Source organism: Cimex lectularius, unplaced genomic scaffold (genome assembly GCF_000648675.2).
Source record: "Cimex lectularius strain Harlan isolate CLEC.00 unplaced genomic scaffold, Clec_2.1 scaffold17, whole genome shotgun sequence".
NCBI lineage: Eukaryota > Metazoa > Arthropoda > Insecta > Hemiptera > Cimicidae > Cimex > Cimex lectularius.
In genome coordinates this window covers 3,063,458-3,085,074 of record NW_019392640.1, presented here as the reverse complement: position 1 = coordinate 3,085,074, position 21,617 = coordinate 3,063,458, and the positions used below count along the sequence as shown (strand labels likewise).

At 32.7% G+C, this 21,617-nt stretch overlaps 3 protein-coding genes across 5 annotated transcripts; all 3 read left to right on the top strand.

Annotated features, from left to right (window-relative positions):
• Positions 1–529: 529 nt before the first annotated feature.
• LOC106672285 (probable anion transporter 3, chloroplastic) lies at positions 530–5,473 on the top strand. 2 transcript variants are annotated; one of them, XM_014403595.2, is made up of 10 exons: positions 530–1,080; positions 1,543–1,679; positions 2,693–2,920; positions 3,013–3,100; positions 3,197–3,411; positions 3,465–3,620; positions 4,348–4,477; positions 4,578–4,816; positions 4,876–5,002; positions 5,348–5,473. In XM_014403595.2, exons 1-10 carry the CDS (start codon positions 1,077–1,079, stop codon positions 5,377–5,379), a joined length of 1,356 nt encoding a protein of 451 aa, XP_014259081.1. In that variant the 5' UTR covers positions 530–1,076; the 3' UTR covers positions 5,380–5,473. The 2 variants fall into 2 exon arrangements, with proteins under 2 accessions (XP_014259081.1, XP_014259082.1); XM_014403596.2 differs by lacking the exon at positions 530–1,080 and adding an exon at positions 2,477–2,536 and having other exon boundaries at positions 1,553–1,679.
• Positions 5,474–6,819: 1,346 nt separating this feature from the next.
• LOC106672254 (ankyrin repeat domain-containing protein 13B) lies at positions 6,820–17,397 on the top strand. Of its 2 annotated transcripts, XM_014403538.2 has the most exons (13): positions 6,826–7,438; positions 11,741–11,876; positions 11,943–12,067; positions 12,131–12,176; positions 12,340–12,483; positions 13,763–13,943; positions 13,999–14,215; positions 14,462–14,590; positions 14,667–14,817; positions 14,877–15,038; positions 15,406–15,506; positions 16,524–16,603; positions 16,982–17,397. In XM_014403538.2, the coding sequence occupies exons 1-13, from the start codon at positions 7,319–7,321 to the stop codon at positions 17,172–17,174; spliced, it is 1,785 nt and encodes a 594-aa protein (XP_014259024.1). In that variant the 5' UTR covers positions 6,826–7,318; the 3' UTR covers positions 17,175–17,397. The 2 variants fall into 2 exon arrangements, with proteins under 2 accessions (XP_014259025.1, XP_014259024.1); XM_014403539.2 differs by lacking the exons at positions 16,524–16,603; positions 16,982–17,397 and adding an exon at positions 16,137–16,433 and having other exon boundaries at positions 6,820–7,438.
• Positions 17,398–19,923: 2,526 nt separating this feature from the next.
• On the top strand, positions 19,924–21,553 carry LOC106672166. The gene is made up of 4 exons (XM_024228385.1): positions 19,924–20,643; positions 20,878–21,155; positions 21,230–21,298; positions 21,359–21,553. The coding sequence occupies exons 1-4, from the start codon at positions 20,004–20,006 to the stop codon at positions 21,551–21,553; spliced, it is 1,182 nt and encodes a 393-aa protein (XP_024084153.1). The 5' UTR covers positions 19,924–20,003.
• Positions 21,554–21,617: the final 64 nt, after the last annotated feature.

Genomic DNA, 21,617 nt, shown 5'->3' with positions numbered 1-21,617 from the left:
AAGAAATCGCTTATCTCTCGTTTTATTTAAAAAGTAAAATTTTCGTGATTTAATGTAAACAAATGAACAGATTATATTTAAAAAACAGCGCCAAAAAAATGAGGTTTAGAGATGATTGTCATAAGCCATTAAAAAATATATTTAAACAAACAAAATAGAATTCTCAGAAAAATTCTACACGTTAAGAAACTGCTTATCTCCAATTTAATTTAAAAACAATCATTTTCAAGATTTAATTTAAAAAATTTAATTTAAAAAACTGGATTCTTAAACCAATTCTATATTTTTAGAAATTATCTCTAAATTAATATAAAAATAACAATTTTAAAGATTTGTTGTAAATAAATTAATAGAGTATATTAATAAGATAAATAAAATAAAAACAAGAATGCAAACAATTACAGTTTTAGTGTCTGATGGTTGTCATAAGCCATTAATACATATATTTAAAAAACAAAACAGAATTCTTAGAAAGATTTTATATTTTAAGAAACAATTTATCTCTAATTTAATTTAAAAACAACAATTTTCAAGGTTTAACGCAAATAAATTAACAGAGTATATTTTAAAAAAGCACCCTGCCAAAAAATCAGCAAAAATGACAGTTTTAGTTGAACATTAACATTCCAAAATTTACAACTAATAGCCATAAGGTATTATTATTTTATTATTAATAATAATATCACATATGTATTTGTTTTGTTTTTGGTAGAGTTTGATTTAATATTTGACAAATGGAAAAAATGTAATGGCTACATCGATAATTCATTATTATATATGAAAACAATTCTGGGCCTATTTTGAGGACCTTCGTTGACATATGATTCAACATCAATCCAATTTTCTATATTTATTGTAGTAAAAGCAGTACAAACTGTCTACAGCAAACTTAATAGATTGGTTAATGTCCAAATTTATTTGTATTTTTTATCAATTTTCTCTTGACCATAGTAAATACCATTTGTTCAATAGAAACATAAAAGATGAAATTTTAACAGATGTCACTTTGTATTGTAGGTGTAGTTTTCTTTTATATTTCAGTGAAACAGTTTTTTTCTCCTTCCATGATCTAAATTATGGGTGAGTAGACCAGTTATGACGAGAAAAGTTTAAATATACATCTATTTCAAATAAAAATTACTCTGAAATCATGATGCATTTAAAGGTTTCATTGCAAAAATACATTGAATCAAACGTGAATCCTCCATGTTTTTAGGATGTTTGATTAAATTTAAATCATATCTGTTATTACATACTTTAAAATTTAGGACTGTTTTTAGAAAATATTGTTTTAATGAATTTTCATGGTATATTCTGTGAATTTTAACTTAGTTCAGTGAGTTAATAAAAATAAGAATATTTACATTTTTATCGATGGTAGTGTATAAACTATCATTGTACTTTTAAATAAACTAATTAATGTACATTTTCCATTACAAACATGTTTTTTAGTTACTGATTGTCAATCAAAAAAGTTAACAATAAATTTCTACATAAAAAGTCTAATTTAGTTGAGTTGTAATGTTGTTATAATTTTTTCAGAATCCCCTTCAAGCTTTGGTACTCGTCATTTTCAAGTTATTCTGATCGCTCTTGCATTCTTTAAGAATGAGTGGGTCATTTTGACTGTGTCTTCCTCAACAGATGGAATGTATGTGACAGGAGGTTTCAAGACTATGGTAAAATAAAGCTAAATTTCATAAAAACATTAAATAGTGGGAATGATAATATGAGAGAGTGTTTTAGGTTTATTTTGTTTTTGAAATAATTGAATGAACATCCAAACTATACCAAAACAAACCAGTTAGTTTGTAATAATCTTAAATTGAGGTTTTTATTACTTGCATTAATGTAAGAAAAATATAATTTATTGACTGATTTAGTGTTATTTTAATTAAGATAAATATTAATTTAAAATTATTGGATTACTACAAACTATGTGGTTTTACTTAACATTGTAAACCATCAAGACAGGGGAGCATCGGTGGCCGCAACGGTTTAGGCGTTGACACGGCGCTCATCACTGTAAGGTGAAGGTCCCGGGTTCGAATCCAGCGGCCCTGCATTCGAACTCGACATACTTACAAATGGGCTTTTTTTTCAAAAACACCGGCACCCTGAGGGTTTATATGACCTCTGCTGTTGCGAACCCTAAAAACCGTCAAACAGAAAGGTAAGAATGAAAATTCAAAACCCAGCTTGTCAATAGATACTACTCAATACTTGATTAAATAGCTAGTCAATGATACAAAAATTATAAACATCCACCTTATCTAAAATAAAAGGCATACGCATATCAATATGCGCACATGCACAAATGTTTTTACTGTTAGCAATTTTATGTATCATTTTTCTTGGAATGAGCAAATTGGTTAACAATGCCACTGTTCTTTTAATTATAGAGATATTTCAGCCAATACCTGAAAATATCCACAAAAATTTTATTTTCAAATTGATGAACCTGTACTTTCATTAGTTCTGAGTTGGAGAGGGTAAGAAGCCAAAACATGTCTACAGAGCAAAATAGCATGGATAGGTATGCCAAAATGATCAGAAATGACAAAACTACAATTTCAGTGTTTAAATATTATGTTTCACCATACTTGTCAAAAACTTTCAAGGCTAAATTTAAAGTTGTACAGTATGAATACAAAGTATTTTATTTTGTAATTCAGCTTGTTTTTATTTTCAGCATGAAAAATTTTCCAGCTACAGTGAGCAAAATCTCGATTGGCTTATGTGCCCGATATTATTTACTGGGAGGTTGCTTGGCGCTATTGCTCCACTTTTTTTCTGCTCAAAGTATATTATTCTTGTGACAAGTCTTGTACAATCTGTCGCTCTTATAGCTATACCCTTGTTGATGACATCACAAGAGGATCTTTTCAAAGCCACACTTTTGGTCATTGAAATCGTGACCGTACGTCTCATTTCATTAGAGCATCGATTAGTAATATTATGACTGAAGAACTGTCAGCATCTTGTACATGAATCTGAATTTCTCACATCTAGATTTTCCAAATTCCAGCTGCCTATACATTTATGTCAAGATGGACTCCACATCATGAACTTGGGAAACACATGACAGTATTGTCAACAGGTTTAAGATTTAAATTTTCTTCCTTTCCATACTGGGAATTATTAATGATATATCTATAAAAAGTATAACATAGTTCAATTTTGACAATGCTTTTAGGAACATACTTTGCTTTCTTCACATATGTCCAGATCGACAGTTTCTTCCGCATGAATTATAGAGTCACATACTTTCTTGGGGGTAGCCTCACTTTGGTATGGTGTTTTCTGTGGCTTGTTTTTAGCGCTCCAGATCCACACAAGTGCTTTTACATATCCAAGGAAGAACAGCGCTACTTATTCCACAACATACCACATATTAGAAAAGTGGCTATTGTAAGGACAATGTCAATAGTAGCCAATATATCTTAAGCTAATCATTATCGCAGAATGTTCCAGTGCCTTTGAAAAAGATGCTATCTTGCCTTCCACTCTATGGCTTCCTGCTGGTTGATCTTTCTGTAGAGATTTATAAAATCTCAGGAAGATATTATAAATTAACAAATTCTTTTTTTATGAATATACTACATTTTCAAAATGCAGAGGTAAATTACAATTAAATAAAATATATTTGTATAAAGGGAAATTGTAAAAGGAGGGATATTAAAAAAAAAAGTGTGGTTGAGATGGGAAGTTAAGTCCGAGTGGATCGAGGTCACGATAGCTCAAGTGGTAGAGCAGCGGCATATCAAGCCAAAGATCGTGTGTTCGAATCCCGCTTGTTCCATTGACTTTTTTATCTCAACTAAAAACCTTAATTAATTGTAAGATATTAATTGGTCAAGTGGACCATGAAACTAGTGAATTTAATATATTTGTATATTTGTGGATATTTTTTGTATTAACATTCATTATCAACAGGAAGATCTGGTTTCTTCATACCCTGACCAAAAACCAGACATTCAAATCAATTTTTTTTTATCCTTCAGAGTGTCACTGTTTTTGACCCATCAGTAAGTATGTTGGGTCCAAATTGATGACCGCTGGATTCAAGGATTCAAACCCGGGACCTTTACCTTTACAATGATGAGTGCTGGGTCAATGCCTTAACCGACCCCCCCCCCATCAATTTAGTCTAAATTATTAGAGACTATATATATATAACTATTAATAATTAAAATTTGTAGTATATATGTGCCTAAATGTCTATTCAAGATTTTGACCAGAAGATCGAATTTTTTATAAATATTCATTAATTTGTAGGAAATAATTGTAAAAAATATGTAACTATTAATAGTTGTAAAAACCTTGCGACTAAAATAGTCGTTTTAGGGCCCTCAATCAATAGCTTCAATGTTGATTGGCGATTGCTTCTTCATAATTATAGCAGGAGTAATTACCGATAGACTAATTGAAAAGGGTGTAAACTTAAACAACACAAGAAAATCAGTCAGCTCAATTGGTCAGTGTTCATTTTATTTTTCAAAGTATTTATAAAAATGAGAAAATAATAAATTTATTGAGTTATTTAAATGCAAAAATAAATATTTGTTCTATTGTAGCTCTGTGGGGTTCAGGGATTGCTATGGCATTCCTAGGCTATTGTACCAATCATGTTAATATCCGTGTAGCTTTCAATGTTTCCTTTTACTTGAGGTCTTTGGCCATTGTAGGACCCATCACAGTGCCATTCGATATATCACAAAATTATGGAGGATTTATAATTGGAATATCAAGGACTATATCCACCCTCCTTTTCCCTATGGTGAACAACATTGAGAGAGATATTTTACGGAGAGCAGTAACTAAGAAACCAGTTCAAAAGTGAGCATGCTTAGATATATAATGAGTGTTTTCCAGATAATAAAGGAAGTATGGGATTACTATTCATACGGTACAGGAGGAGCCATTTTCGTTGCAAACACCATTTTCCTGATGTGTGGAGATATTTATAAAAGAGATTTTGATACTGTTGGCTCATACGATTGTAAGTGTAAAATACCATTAAATTAAATGTGACTTTATATCCACACCCTCAGGGCAAAACTGAATAAGTACAAAATACATAACTTTTTCAAGTTTGTGATTTTAAAGTTTAGACCTTTGGTACAATTAGAATTAATAAATGTTTGGAAGCATCTAAAAAGGCACGTTGCATTTAACATGAATTTTGACTCAATCAGTTAGACAGTCTGAGTGGTGGCAATATTCATTTATCAAATTTGGCCAAAATTACAGTTTTCCCCTAAAGTGCAGAAGTAGCCTTCTGATGAGAAATATGACCATAACTTTCTCCTATATAATTGTTCATTTATATCTATTTATTTTCCAGGGAGGCATGAATCAATCCATTCATATCCTTAACAAAATAATGCTCAGTGATACAATAATGAGTAAAATATTTGGTGTTTTGTGATTGGAAAATTCATCAATAAAAAGTAATAAAATGAAAGAAAAAGAGCCTTATTAACAAATGTTCTACCATTTTAAAAGGAAAAAAGAGGAAATTTTGTATAAGTATCTCTTAATAAAACCAATTAAAGTGTCTCAAACATATATTACTACAATAAAAATTTACGTAAAATGATAGTTTTTAGTAGTAATAGTAAGTAGTAGTAATATAGTAATATCGAGTACCTGCCCTATTTGACTACATGGTTTAGGAAAAAATGTATTTAAGAATAAATGAGAGTTTGAATGTATATTTAGATTTTTATGTTTTGATTATTATTATTATTAAGGGTTTATAGCCTTGGAGGCTTCGTAGACAGGAGGGACAAGACTGTCCTGGATTGTCAAAAACACTTGAGTAGTGACCATGATAAGTCTAAAATCAATATTATATATTTTATAGAATCATCTAGACAGAAATTTCTGTCTCCCCTGTCACCACCATTCAAACATTTACAAGTTTCCTAGTATCATTTTTATTTTCTTCTCACTAGTAAGACCTATTCCACCATTTCCTTTTTACACAAATATGATTAGATATCCTTTTGAAGTGGTCATGTCCCAAGATCCACTGTTCAAACCTGTCACCAATTTTCTCTTTCATATAATTTATTATTGGCTTATTTTCAGAGCTTATCTAATCTTTGAGCCCGGGTATTTCTTTTCTGTAATACATTTCTATTTATTTAATTTATTTTCTTTAGATTATCCTTGACCATGATCAAGCATCAAGTATTATGCTTTTAATGCTGATCTTGTTGATATCAATATTTCTTTCCCTTAGGATTGTTTAATAGCTTTCAAAATCTTGGCAATACTGTCTGTTTTATATTTCCCTAGCATTTCTATAATGGATTCTAAATAATGAAATCCCTTCATGGGGTCTGCAGGGTGATGATACTATGCTCTTGTTATTTTTAATCATTTTGGTCTATCTATCCTCGCTGTATTCTGTTCTGTATCCGGTGTGTTCAGCTTTTCCAATCTTCAGTACTGGGTTTGTTGGCACCTGTCTGATGCCCTATGACCTTGATGCTACGTACATTTCTTTTGAGCAGTATTTATTGCACTATAATTAAATAAAATGAAATGGTGGTTTCCTTGCTTCCTGATTTTGTGATCAGTTCATGTAAAAAGTTTTACTTAATTCCTAAAAATTAAAATTTTAGTTGTCTGATGGAGAAAATGTATCAGTGGCGAGAGTAAAACGAAACAAAGCACAGAGCATTTTTTCTGAAGAAAGAAAAACATGGCAATTTAATTGTGCCGTTTTTCTAGTCTGGAACAGGTGGTAATATTTTAAATCTATCCAACTCCTTTCGGTTTGGCCAAATCTCCTATTTAAAAAATAAAACAAAAAACAAAAACAGGAGTGAGTTTCATTTTAATGTTTGTTTAAAAAAAAAATTCAAAGTTCAACATGTGTTGATGAAAGGAGGTAGACCGAGACTCGCCGGCCAGTTGAGGGACGAAGCGAAAAAAAGCCATCAGAGAAGAAAGTGCCATGCTTTTTCTCACAAGGAGAAAGAGGGTTGTGTGAGGAACTCAGATCATTTCGAGTGCCAAGCACCGAGCGAAGAGAAACGGGGCGGACCGATAATTTAAGAATAAGTAGGAGTGGCTTGAGACACCGCCTGGAGGGAGAGGCTCGTTGAATCTCCACCGGTGGCACCACCGATCCCCGAGCCCTTCGCCCTGGTTACACTCGCCCTCGCGACTCCCCTTCTGGATCATCCGTCGCGAGGCCGTTCTCGCTCCGTTCGCCGCCCTTATCGCCGAAAGATCCCCCCGGGGATGCCCGGCCCCGCCAGCCGGGAGTGATCTCCCCCAGGACGACTTCGCCCATCGTCAAATGGCCAATTGCCGTCATATGAAACCGATGGACGTCGAGAGGCAGTTCCCCGTCCACGTCCTCGTCTGGAGGAACGACTATGACACCCTCAAGCAGAAGCTGATCGCCGGAGTGCCCGTCGTGAGTTGAACTTTATTTCCTAAAATAAATTCCCTTTCCACAGGGTCGATTGTATTGCAGCTATTTACTAAACACACCGTACAAATCTCCGTTCTATTCGTTGTTTTTTAAATTTTATTACCGCCTTTGGTTAAAATAACAATAAAATAATTAAGCTTAGAAATATTGACGAAAGGGAAAAGAAAAAATGGTCCCGTCCCTTTCACTCGTTCGTATTTATCTCTCGGGTGTTCTTGAACCAATTCTTTCGATTTGATCCAGCCCACATACTTGTAAAGAAAATCTCGTCCACAAATTTTCAACCATAAATGCCTCGTTATCCTTACATAATTTTTTAAAGGGAGAAAAGATTTACCTTTTCTAAAAAAAAAAAAAAAAAAAAAAAACGCTTCTTTATTTCGTTCTTGATATTAAAAAAATCATTTTTTTATTAAAATTTACAGTTCAGAACTTAATTTGTATACAGGGTGGTTCATTTTTTTTGTCACACAATAAGAAAAAACAATGCACCACCTATGCTTAAATGGACTGCCGTCACTTCTATCCAGTCATCTCCGTAATCATATTGGGTTGTATTTAACGATACAACGATTTTACAGTTCCAGAAATTCAGAGAGGATATAACAGTTTTCTGTTGTTTACTTCCAATTGTTTACATATTATAATTAAGCAGTTATTAATCTTCTACTTTTGTTTATAATGATGAGCTCCCCAATCCATTATAGACTTTTTAGTATATCTCCAAATATGAACATGGAAACACCGCGATTCCTTTATGAGTTTAAACTCGGTCATTGGGCAGCTGAGGTTGCAAGAAACATCAGTAGGATGTTTGGGGAAGGGAGTGTAAATGAACAAACCATTCGCCGTTGGCTTGCTAAGTTTTCGAAAGGGAATACCGAATTGGAAAACGAGCCCCGCGAAAGACCTCCAATTTTAATTGACAACAATGTCCTTAAGCTTCAGGTGGGAAAAAAACACTATTAGACAGTCAGAGGACTCGTAGATCAACTAAATGCAAGTGCAGCTACTTGCCATGAGAATTAAGGAACAGAAAAAATTAAAAAGCTTGATCTATGGGTCCCTCATGAGCTCACTGAGTGACAGCAGTTGAAGCGCCTTGAGCCTTGTTTTCATTGCTCACCAGGCCAAAAACCGAGCCTTTTCTTGAAAGAATAATCACCGAAAGAAAAATGGATTGCATGTGACAATCAACTTTGGTCAGGGCAGTGGTTGAACATCGATGAAAGACCAGGACACATGCCAGAACCAAATTTACACACAAAACCCAAAAAAATTGATGGTGACAGTATGGTGGTTGATGGCTGGAATTATTCACTACTCCTTTTTACCTAGAGGTGAGACCATTACCTCTACTGTAAGGAAATTGACGAAATGCATAAAAAATTACTCTACTAGGTAAATTGGAAAGGTCCTACACTTCTCCATGACAACACCAGGCCTCATGTTTCAAAACATGATGTAAACAAATTGAAAGAGCTTGGCTATGAAGTTCTTCAGCATCCACCTTATTCTCTAGACTTTTCTCCAACAGATTTTCACCTGTTTAGGTATTTAGACAACTTCGTCAAAGGAAAAAAAATTGAAAATTATGTTCAAGTACAAAAAACGTTTTCAAATTTTGTTTTATTTCAAAGCTCAGACTTCTTCAGTTCCATTATAAAAAAGTTGATCATGCATTGCGAAAAATGTGTAGAAAATGAAGGTCAATAATTGTGTGGTGTGTAGTGACCTTTAATCAATGATTATTCGGAGATCATGAGATGCGGTCTGGTGTGCCACTCTCAACATGACTCACAAGAATGACACATCTACTTGGAAAACAAACACTTTGAGCCCTGAAGATGATCTCAAAAAGATCGAAACGATGGCACGATAAAGAAAATGTTTTTCTAAAATCTACGTCACACCAGACCACATCTCACGATCTCCAAATAATTAGTAAATACTTAGAATAAAATGATGTTGTTTTCATATAGTAATTTTACTAAAAAAAACCTTTACCTTGAAAATGGAAATTTCATGTGAAACAACTCAATGGTTTACATCAAATTGTCCATTGTAAGAGCAGGCTGCTGAAGATGGTCCAAGGAGCCTGAAATATACAGAATAAAAAAATATTTATGCCTTCCATTCTTACTTTGCACAGGATTTTTTTTTCTCTACCAACCATCAAAATAAAATTTCTCAGTTGCATGCTTCAAACCAAACACTTTTGACACATGGCCAATTTGAAATTGTGGTCCATCAACAGAAATAAGACTTCAAAACGTAATTCCTGTACTCGTGAAAGTGCTTACTAGAGACAGCCTACTAATTTCTGTACATTGAAGCAGGGAATGATGAAGGCTTACCATATCGACACCAAGTATTATGAAAAAGTTTTAGCTTCAATGGCCGTGACTTGAAATAATTAATAATTTGAACAGACTCATCCAAAACTTCCTTAAGAGATGCTGGCATTTGTTTCATAACTAAAGCATGTCTGTGGAGAACACAATGATTGCTGCTGCAAAATAAAAATTTTCGTTTTCATTACTCTTTATTAGTTTTTTAATTTATTTTTTTCAACATTTATTTTTGTAATTATTACTTTTTCTCGAAGTTCGCAGTGGACCCAAGGGGTCCTCAGGCCACATTTTGGTAGGCCCGGCCATTGATGTGTGGGGGCAGAATACAATCCAGAAAGTGAGTGAAAATAATGTATGTTCAGATTTTGAGAGGAAATAAATTGTCTTTTCCACAATAGTCTGATTTGTCTTGACAGGCATCATGTCCATTTTTGAATACCATAAACAACTTTTAAAAAATTCCAGAATGTTACAGTTTAAACAAACTATAACTTCAGTTGAACCTTCTTCCCATCACCATTTGTATGACTCCCTCTAGCGAGCATTGACCATGTTCCATAAGTAATTCTTTAGAAGTCTGTTGAACATCTTTCAACTATCTCCCACATTTTATTGTATCAAGGTTAAATTACATTTCTTACATCTATATTTTTAGTTTTTTTTAATTATTTAAACTATTTTTATTAATCAGGATTGATCACTATTAAATTTGGGAAGTGACCTCACCATGTCACCCATTAGATAGGTAGCCAATTACTTAAATAGAGTATAACCTTGGTTTTTAAACGGCGGTCTTAGTTAAAAAACATTGATCGAATTAAGGTAAAAAAACAAAAATTAACATAAAACAAACTGTTGTTACTAATTCAAGACCGAGATTAGAATTGAATGTAAAATAGAAGTTCCTTTGCTGTTTATTTTATAACTTTATTAATTGTACTGTAGGTTGTTGATCAATATCGTGCAGCATGGAATTTTCTTTATTAACAGAATGATTTCGACATCATGACATGTGTGGGATATTAACACTAAAGAGTACTCATGTCATGATGTCGAACACATTCCATTATTTTTCATTAAAGAAAATTCCATGCTTCACTCTATTGTTCAACAACCTACTAACCTTTCTAACAAAATTGAACATTAATGTGCTAGTATAGTCTATTATTTTGTCATTTACATCTTTACATAACATAAATTTGTAAAATTGAATAAATTTAGCTTGCTGTTGTATTTAATTTTAAAGGTAAAATTCATCTGTGAATATTTAATAATCCAACTCTAAATTAAAGCGTTTTTCTTTAGATTTTCAAATAAATTAAATTCCTTAGAGGAACTAATTAGATTTCCATTGTGCAGGTCTTGGTATTCTAACTTAATAAGAATAACTCATCCACTTTTGAGGGACTTCTAAAATCAATGGCAGTTGAAGTGACCTTGTTAAAAAAGTTGCTGAAGATCTTTCGACATTTTAAAATACTATGACCTTCGCAGAGGTCCATCCATTCTTCAAGTTCTTAAAATATCCCTGTTCAAATATATGTACAGCATAGAAAAAACATGTCAGTGAGGTGAAATTCAATCTGCAAATGATATTTAGACAATAGATAAGATGGTATTATAATGACTGACCAAGAAGGGAATTATGTTATCTAGATAAGTTTGGACTTAACTATTAAAAAGTTAACTTTCAATGTTATTGTTCACTTTGTTTCCTGTTCTATTTGAGAGGTTTTGTGTAAGCAATCATATCTTATTTACCAATTTACATATTATTTTTAAAATAATGTACATTTCATAGTCATTTTCAATTAAAAATAACAATTATCTAACTTCGGGTTCAGTTGTTCATTTATGTTTTTGGATTGCTCATTAATTAAGAAAAATAATTCCTCATTTTCTTATTTAATGCCTATTTGTGTTTTGGTAGGAAGATTTGGAGAAAAAAGATGTCAGAGGAAGATCCCCGCTTATGCTTGCCGTCACTCTTGGGCACTTGGAGGTCTCTAAATTGCTCATGGAATTTGGGGCCAATGTTAACACCGAAAATAAAGATGGATGGACAGGTACAACATTGTTCTACATAAGATTTACCAATAATCATCTTTTTATTAATTTATAATTATTTCTAGTTGTTCAAGAAGCGGTAGCAACAGGGGATCCTGAATTGGTCTACTCTGTACTGGAATGGCGAGACTACCAAAGATATTCGTCAAGAGTTGGTGGAGTGCCAGAACTGTTGCTTAAACTCAAAGAAGTAATTTCTCAAATTAATGATTAACATTATTGAATATTCTTTATCATGATTATTTAATTCCAGGCACCAGATTTTTATGTAGAGATGAAATGGGAGTTTACCAGTTGGGGTTAGTAATAAAAAAATTGTTTTATTTAAATTAACATAATTTTGTTGGGGAAAAAAGAGCACAAGAAAGGAAATGATTTCAAATCTAAAACCCTTCACAGTGCCTGAAATAGTTTAGATTTTTTCTTTGGATTTTGTTTTTTAATTGCAATATGGTATTTCAGTCCCGCTTGTCTCTCGGATGTGCCCAAGCGATACGTATAAAGTGTACAAACAGGGCTCAAAGGTCAGGATAGACACAACTCTACTCGGTTTTGACCAGAACAAATGGCACCGTGGCAACACCAGTTTCATATTTCATGGACAAGGTAAATTGCTATACATTTTGAAACTTTTTTTTTAAAGGTAAATGCAAATTTTGTTTTAGCTAGGCAGCAGAAAATCGATGTATCACTTGTAACATTATCACGTCATATGTACCTGCTATTATCGCTTATTTTTGTGAATCTTGAAAAGTTCAATATACTATCAAATTAATCAATATTTGCTTAATGGTCATAATTGACCATATTAATTATTCCAATAATTATTTTTATCTAAGCATTTTCATCTTAGTCAAAAATCTAAGATAAAAATGTGTAGTCCAAATAATCTTCGATAAAAAGAATAATTAATTGGAATACCATAAAATACTAAGATATAATTGAATAAAAATTATAGATTTAAACATGAAAAACCTCATTGGATAAAACAAAGATTGTAATCATTATCATAAACAAATGCTTAAATGCAAGTCAACATTAAATTAAAGCTACTTTAAGTTAGAATTTTAGTTAATAATTAATTATTATAAATTTATAATATTGTTACTTCATGTTCAATAGGTTGTTTTATAATTTATTTTTTATCTAATGGTATACCATAGAGGGAAGCAACTAAAANATATATATATATAGATTTTGGGGTACTGTCTACACCCACATTAAACTAAAACCATTAAATATTAAAAATTAACATGTTAACAATTCACGCTGAACCGGCATTGGGTCACTTATTGGGTCCATCTTCACTCATGTAACTAGTAACTGAAGATGGCACAATTATAAATAAAAGAATATTTTTATAAAGTTGTATTTTGGTTGTCTCCATCTATGGAATGGAATAAATAATAAAATTTAAAAAAAATATTTAGCATTTGTTTTTAAAAAATAACCATGTTACAAATGTTAGTGTTTCTAAATTTAATTACAATTTTTCTTAATTTAAAATTGTCCATACTGGTGGAATAATCAGTTGTTACTTTGGGCTAAATATAAATTATTATGACATAAATTCTAATAATATTATTTATTGCTAGCTGATAAAGTGCCGACTCCTTTGCGTTGTAACCGCAGCTATATTTTCTCTTTAATCAACAAAGCAGGTGATTGCCGATATAAAAAAATGAATCAAATGCACAAGTAGTAGGCTAATGTAAAATTCACAAGTATTAAATGCTTTATTAATTAAAGCAGAACAAAAAAATGGTATAGAGTAGTGAATTATAGTTTTTAAAGTATAAAGTAAAGAAATGTACAGTTGTATAGAAAATATATTTTTTATTTCAGCTATTATATTTATAATTCTTGACTGATTTTTTTCCTTCAGATAATCAAGCCACTATAATGGAAGTGGATCATGAAAATGAGCAAGTGTTCTTTGAGCAGATGAAAATGATAAGCACAAGCGACCTGCAGATCCTCCAGCCTAGCCATCAGTCAGTAAGCGCCCGACTGACCACCCCGATCACCACGACTTACCTCGACACTGACAAGATAAGCTTCGAACGGTAAGTTTAGATTTCAAACACAAATAAACTGTCGGTACAACCTGTCTTTTATTAGTAACCGGAGTGGTATCTGGGGATGGAGGCAAGACAAAACTGAAATGATCAATGGCCACCCTTGTAAAGTGTTTGGAGCCAACAACGTCCAACTAGTCACTAAAACGCGTACTGAGCATTTATCAGAAGAAGAAAAATTGAGGTTCAGGAGCAGCAAAACACCATTACAATCTTTCCTCGGAATTGCAGAAACGGAGGAAAGATCACCAACTCAACTTGTAAGTTTTTTTCTAAAACTCTCTTGAATTATAGTAATGTTGAAAGAGGAGAGAGCTAGCAGGTAATAAAGGTACGACAAGGGTAAAAGTGGAACTTTGAAAAACACTCCCAATATTAGCCATGATATGAGGTCAGGATGATTAGGACTGATCAATATGTATCACAATGTTACATTATTCACTTCAATTTTTGCATTTTACAATATAGTTTTTTTTTCTTCTTTTTTTTTTTTTCTTCCCCAACAGGAAGAATACACTCAGTTTGGGAATCCTTGTCAAATAACACTAGAAGAGTATTTTGATGGCTCAGTGGAACTTGGCAACCGGGATATAGGAAGGCCAAAGGACATATGCACAAAAATACAAAAATTCAAGGTACTGCATTCGGACAGCAAACTAATTTTTTATGTTAAAAAATTGCAGTGTTTAACTATTTCAACTGAAATTTTAGGCGACCCTCTGGTTAAGTGAAGATTACCCTTTGAGTTTGCCAGAGCAAATAATGCCCATAGTTGACTTGATGGCAATATCAAGTTCTCACTTTGCCAAGCTGAAAAACTTCATACAAATGCAACTGCCTTCCGGTTTTCCAGTTAAGATAGGTAAAAGTGATTTCTTAAATGGATAAAATGATACCATAGTTAATGTACTTTATTTTTAGAAATACCGTTGTTCCATGTCCTAAATGCCAGAATCACATTTGGTAACATATTCGCTTTGGAGAATCCCGTGAGTGGTGTCGGAACAACCCAAGAAGGCTGTCGGACGTTATGCCTAGTGGAGGACTCTTGTTTTGAAGCCCCGCAACATTATACCAGGCTTGGTATGCCCCATTTATTTGTTTCATGACTCCTAGTTATTGACATCAACCGAAGACTAAGCCCAATTTTGTTTATAGCTCTTTTTGACCTTAGAGCAAGACGTTGTAAACTCAATGAAATGAGAAGGGTGGCAAGAGCCCTTAGAAAACAGTCAATCACATATGTACCTTTTATATAGAGCTTTTTTCCAAAACCAAGTTTGTTTAAACATACCTTAATCTTCGGTCGAAATGTGTTTATGTATGCGGTAAGGATGATCATTAATCCCTTATTAAATAGACTAATGTATCAGGCCTTCGACCTTTAAAAAATATACAATAAAAAAAATAATATCCAAGTGGAAATTTATATGTATAATTAATTATTCAGGGCCAGAATCAAGAAGACATGTCAACTTGGAAGAGGAGGATGACATGCTTCAATACGCCATTCAACAAAGCCTGCTTCAATCTGGCCATGATGAAGATCAAGTGAGTAAAACCTTTTCTTCTTACATTATCTTTAAAAGTAATTATAAAAATCAGTTTTTCTTAAGATTTATTTACTTCAATTTGTCCATATTTGCTTTTTTGGGATTATTAAGTACTAGTTTTTACCCATGACTTTGCGGGAATGTACTTTCTAATGCGATGCAGAGTGCTAGTATGGCTTTCTAATATAATGTCTCGTTTCTCAAATTCTTCTCTCCTTCCGTTCACTTCGGTCCATCCATGGTAAAAAATTGTCCATATCACCCTCTTGAGGATGGAATTTCATAAAATGTATAGGAATGCACTGTTGAAATTTCAGCCCTTTAGATCCAGCGGCTTGGTCTGTGCGTTGTCTGTCAGTCACAGCTCAAGTGGTAGAGCGCCAGGGTATTTCCATATGTCATGAGTTCAAGTCCTGTTCGTGACACTAAGGTTTCTCAACCACACTTTTCATAAAAATTATTAATCATTTGCTTAAAAAATTACTTTGATTAAAAAGACCGACAAAAACATATATAAATATGTTACTGTAGGACCCATACTTCACTAACAGTTCCCATGGCTAATTTGTATATATACTATGATTACATGATAATTGAATATTAGTTGAAAAAAAAGGAAATTTAAAAGGTTGCAGGTTGAGGTTGTGAGTTGGTGTCTCAGGGACCAAAGTCACGATAGCTCAAGTGGTAAAGTGCTGGGGTACTAATCTGAATGAGTGATGAGCTTGTGAGTTCGAAGTTGTGATACTAACTGGTGGGGAGGAACCAGGCAAAAGACGGTGTTCTTCAAATCAGAAGTTATCTGTTGCTACACAAAATAAATACACATATACAGAGACCCGGGGACCATATAATCGAACCCCAGATAGTGGAGATTTTACTGTACTGGTGTTTTTTTCCCCGTGGGTTCATATAATATAGTAGTTGAAATACCCTCTTTAAAAAATAAACCTATACCTTATAGAAATTTGTTTTCCTCTAATAATTATTATAAATANTATATATTACATTTTAGGTTGATATATGGGAAGCTCTGCAGGTTCAAAGGCCAAACACTCCAAATTGTTTTGATGATGAAGAAAAGCAATTGCAAAGGTGATTAATTTTTTCTACACCACTACAATTTTTAATTTTAGTCTTTTTTGAACAAAATTATTCTTCTCCTTCAGGAAAAGGAACTTACCATTCAAATCCTTAAAATAGACCCTTTATTTATTATGCCTTATTTTCCTCTCTTAACTGCGTTTCTTATTTGAAATTCCGTTTATGCTTTAAATTGAAGCTTTTAAGTTATTCAGATTAGATTTAATTTAATAAGATTTATAAAGTTAGAAAAAATGTGTTTTGTTAGTCTTATCCCTTTAATTATCGGTTTACAATTTCTTTCATTCCCTGTAACTTTTGGAATTTTTTTTAATACATGTATCGGTCTTTGAGTAGAGTAGATATTAGAGTAGTTTTGTTTTTGCGCAGAGCAATCCAAGCAAGCCTTACAGACGATCTGTCGCCAGAGGACGATGCAAGCGAGGAGGAGCCAATCGTTGACATCGATCTGCTCAAGGCCATCGAGCTCTCCGAAAAGCAGCGCGAAGAGGAGGAAAGCCAAAGAAAGAGGGAGCAGGAAATGTTCGAAGAGGCGATCAAGCTCAGCTTGATCGACAAGTGATAAAACTGAAAGGCGTCGGATGTCCTGTCAACGCATTATTCAAAATTGTATATAATCAATGCTTCCATTGTACATAAATTTATTATTAAATTACAAATTAGATAAGTTACCATGCACTCGATCACTTGTGAATGCTTAGGTCAATTATATGGTAATTATTCTTTTCCCACTATTATGAAATTATATATATATTTTTTTTAAATTAAAGATTAATTCACGTTTCCCTAAGTATTATGAATATGTATAAAAATGGTATTTTTTGTAACTTAATTTACATTTTAGTTTCATAACAGTGCTCAAAATTATATTTATCACTCAATTTTGAAATTTGTAAAATGTGTTACGGAGTTTTCTTGTTTGCCCTTATTGTTTTAAAAAGTTCTAAACCTAGTATGTAAGTTTAGATTAAAGAGTACAAACTATTCTAAACCGCTAGCTGGATTTTTCAGCACCTATTGAGTTTGCATCAAAGACTGTTTTATCTTTATCAAATACTAAACACTAAATTTGTCCAAATGAAGCGCTAAAGCAGTTAATTATGGTTGAAGTTAAGCTGATTGACACGTTATTTAACGGATTAAAAAATAATAATAACAAAATAATGTAGAATAAGGAGAAGCTAATAATTTGTACATTAAAGCAAATAAAGGCGAAAGTATTTATTTTTAATTTTTGTTTATTCTATCTCGTATACCCTACAAGAAAATATAACAAACGAATCATATATAACAAATAATAATTGAATTGGATATTTAATTTTTGAAAATATCATCATACTTTTCTAAAAATAACTTTGTAATTATATCTCATGTAAATGGTTCAGCATAGATGATTCAGTCGTACTAAAAATAAAAATTATACAAGTGACAGAAGTATTTGAAAATTATGAAACTGGAATATTGTAGTTATTACAATTATTTTGTGGTGGTGTGGCCACGACTAATATATCACACCAATACGAGCCAGCGTCTCACAATGGAGCATTCTTGGTCCCATTCTGTAAACCATTTATACAGTTAACTTTTGTACATACATCATTACCACCTATGAAGATGATGGTGCAATTATGTTTTCTAACCTGAATCTTACCTGAGCATCTTCCACCATCCAAGAGCACAAGTTTATCAAAGACTGGCGCAAAAAGCAGAGGAGAAGAATAAATGAGGAAAAATGTACATGTATATTTACATAAATGATGAATGATGGAGTGAGTGCGGTGTTCAATGTTTTTTTTTAAAGATAGTCCCTATTCACAGTAAGTTGTTTTCTAATGATCCGGACTTCAAGCTTTTAGCTCATCATCAGGTTGAAAGAGTTCAACTGACATCATTCAACAATAGAAACTCCTTCAACCTGATGATGAGCTAAAAGCTCGAAGTACTGATCTTTTAGGTCTGAAATTTATCAAAAACAATTCTATACTACTGTGACCACTTTGGACATACAGTGGGTCAATATATCTTATATTTAAAACGGTTATTTCTATGTTGTGTGTAAATATTTGTAATAAGTATTTTTGTATGAACATAGAAATGAATTACTTATTTTAAAAAATTTTAATATTCCATTTTGTGGTCTTTGGAATGATGAATCTATAATTAGATCCTTACTAAGCATCTTAGGTCTCCTATCCTGACTGAGTTGGTCTGTCTGATACATTTTGAAATTTCGCCTTCTTCAAAGTGTGTACAGAAAACACATCTGACAGACCAACACAGCAAGAATAGGCAGACCAAGATCATCGGGAAGGATCAAATTACAAATTATTTGCTGATTAGTCACCTGGTGTCATTGTTTCTTATACTAAGTTCTAAATTAAAAGCTCTTTAATAATAGATTATAAAGTACCTTTATTAGTACTAATGTGGACCTCATTGGCTGAGAAGCTCTTACATATCAGAAGTGTTGATAAGTGGCCTTCGGAAGACCTGACTCATAGGATCGGGATCTTCCTCAAACACACAGACATTTAATTTTGGGCCAAAGCCACATATGTGTCCGGCATGTAGAAAAAGGTTTCTCGATGTTTCCCACTTAATCAAAGAGTGCCATTCCTTGGCTCCATATAGAGAGCATGTAAGAATCCCAATATGAGAATTTTGCTTGAGCACAGCAGTGAGTAACTGGGTCACATGTTCTGGTTTTTTAGTTTTACAGCACATAGTACATTATAGATATCTCATGTTTCTTTGTGTACATTGAGTCTCAATGTATTTATTACCATGAGTGTGCAGTGTGAGAGGGCCGATGGTAGAATATTGAGTTATGTGGAGAATATGGAGACATGGAGGAACATCAAGGTATGTAAAAATGAAAGAATGAATTTAAGAGTGAATGTGAATGGGTTTGGATTTAGGAAATGATTGCATTGGGGCTGAAATGACCTAGCTAGCTGTTGATAGCCATTGGAGCCCAACCTCGGTGGCGGTCTGATCAGACTGATTCTGGACTGCTAAACTTGTGGTGGGTGATTCTCGAGGTCTACCAATAATTTACTAGTATTGAATTGAGTTTATATAAATCAATAATCAGTATTAATACTAATATATTGTGTGAGTTCATTATTATTGTTAAAAGCAGATGCTTTTTGACATATAATGAGAAATATGCAATATGATCAATTTTCCTGAGTGCCGTGCAACTTTCACAATTGAGACAAATTGTTTTTTGATTTTGCAGCTTGATGTTCTCTAATGGAGTACATTATTGAATGTGACAAAAAAGAAAAAAAAAAGATACATTTATAACGTAATTATGCAATGGAATTGAATCTACCATGTTAAACTCAGTACTGGTGTAACTATAAGCAATTGTATACATTGTTTAAAAATGTTTTTTAGCAACAGCAATAATAAACAAATTTTACATAAAATATGGAAGCTACAGGGGTTGCTTCCTTTTTATCACGATGAAAAAGACAACTACAGATTTTCATGGGCAGGGCTGATCCTTGGCCTCTCCTACTTGGTCTGGTCTGTTCCACTGTGTTCATGGGCATTCTACGAGGACATAAAAGACAACTGCAAGAACTCGATTAAGGCAGTGAACAAGATAATGACTGTTGTGTCATGCTGCAATCTATTAAGCTTGTTCGTAGCGTCAATGGTGAGCATTGTCTTCGCCTCGATCCAGGCACGGAATCTATCGGAGATCAGTTTGATGGTACATCAAGTCAAAAAACAATTGGGCAACATGAAACACTGGGAGAAAGTCGACAATAACGGATTGTTCCTACAAGCATTTTATATAATTTTGTTCTTGATGGACTTTATTTTCAACAGGGACACGGCTAATTATGATTGTCCTACAATTGTCTTGTCTATAATAGTATTTAGTGTGGAAATTCAAGTTCTTGCACTATCTGTTAAGATAGGTTTGCTTTTTAAAACTCTCAATGAAAGAATATCAAGAATCCTCTCGAATGAAAGCTTGTTTCCAACGATACTACCAAGAATTAATGTTCTAGAAGGTAAGGGCTTTTCATAAATATTTTATTAATTTTAATTAATTCTTATGTTTATCAAATAATTCACCAATTGAAATGGTAAATGGTAATTTCATAAACAGTTTTTAACATATTAAATAAAAACCATTTAACCAAGGTAGTCAATGACTTTTTTTTCATAGTAAGATGTAGGTAATTTTCTAGTTTTTATTTTCAAAGCTTAAATTAAATCTGTGTACTATAATTTTTCCTCCCCAGATAGGAGTACAAACTTTATCAATTATTGCGAAATCCACTGGACTCTTTGTAGAGTAATATATCTGTTCAATTTTTCGTACGGGGTTCAGCTTTTGGTGATACTCTTTATGATATTCCTACGCATCTTATCAGCGCCTTTTTTTATAATTGTAATACTATCCCAGGATTACAGCATAGCCCGATTGGTTAAGAAAGTGATGCTCAGTGTGATGTGGTTGATTATAGACATCACCTTGTTCAGCTTAATCATCTGGCCCTGTGCCACGGCCACAGACCAAGTACAAAAGCCATCTTTTGATTTTTTTTTTAAATAAAAGCTAAATAAATAAACTAAATCATTTTCCTCATTCAGGGCACTAATACTTCAGGGATCATCTGCAAATATTTGTCTAAGGACTTGCCTGACAATTTAAAAAAGCAGGTGTCGGATGTCATTTATTATTTATCACTTATTTAAAATTTGACTTAAATTCTATTTCAGAGTGAAGAGTTTCTTCTCCGATTACAACATCATAAAACCAACTTTCTCGCATATGGGATAATTCAAATAAATTGGCCAGTTTTAACAAATGTGTTTGAAAAAAACAGTAAAGTTAATTTCTGGCATGACTATTTTTTTTTTTTTTTTTTTTTTTTTAGGTCATGGGTGCTATTTCTACATACCTTGTCATACTGATACAATTTCAGAGCACGAGCTTAAAATGTGCATAAAAAAATAAACATGTGACCGTTGAGTGGCA

Bases quoted from the DNA above. Each gene is read 5' to 3' on its own strand.
- LOC106672285 (XM_014403595.2), top strand. The intron at 3,412-3,464 runs GTAAGGACAATG...TCATTATCGCAG, and splicing joins ATATTAGAAAAGTGGCTATT to AATGTTCCAGTGCCTTTGAA. The intron at 3,621-4,347 runs GTAAATTACAAT...TAGTCGTTTTAG, and splicing joins TACATTTTCAAAATGCAGAG to GGCCCTCAATCAATAGCTTC.
- LOC106672254 (XM_014403538.2), top strand. From the start codon at position 7,319: ATGGCCAATTGCCGTCATATGAAACCGATGGACGTCGAGAGGCAGTTC. The intron at 15,507-16,523 runs GTGAGTAAAACC...ATTACATTTTAG, and splicing joins CTGGCCATGATGAAGATCAA to GTTGATATATGGGAAGCTCT. The intron at 16,604-16,981 runs GTGATTAATTTT...GTTTTTGCGCAG, and splicing joins GAAGAAAAGCAATTGCAAAG to AGCAATCCAAGCAAGCCTTA.
- LOC106672166 (XM_024228385.1), top strand. From the start codon at position 20,004: ATGTTTTTTAGCAACAGCAATAATAAACAAATTTTACATAAAATATGG. The intron at 20,644-20,877 runs GTAAGGGCTTTT...TTTCCTCCCCAG, and splicing joins AAGAATTAATGTTCTAGAAG to ATAGGAGTACAAACTTTATC. The intron at 21,299-21,358 runs GTGTCGGATGTC...ATTCTATTTCAG, and splicing joins CTGACAATTTAAAAAAGCAG to AGTGAAGAGTTTCTTCTCCG.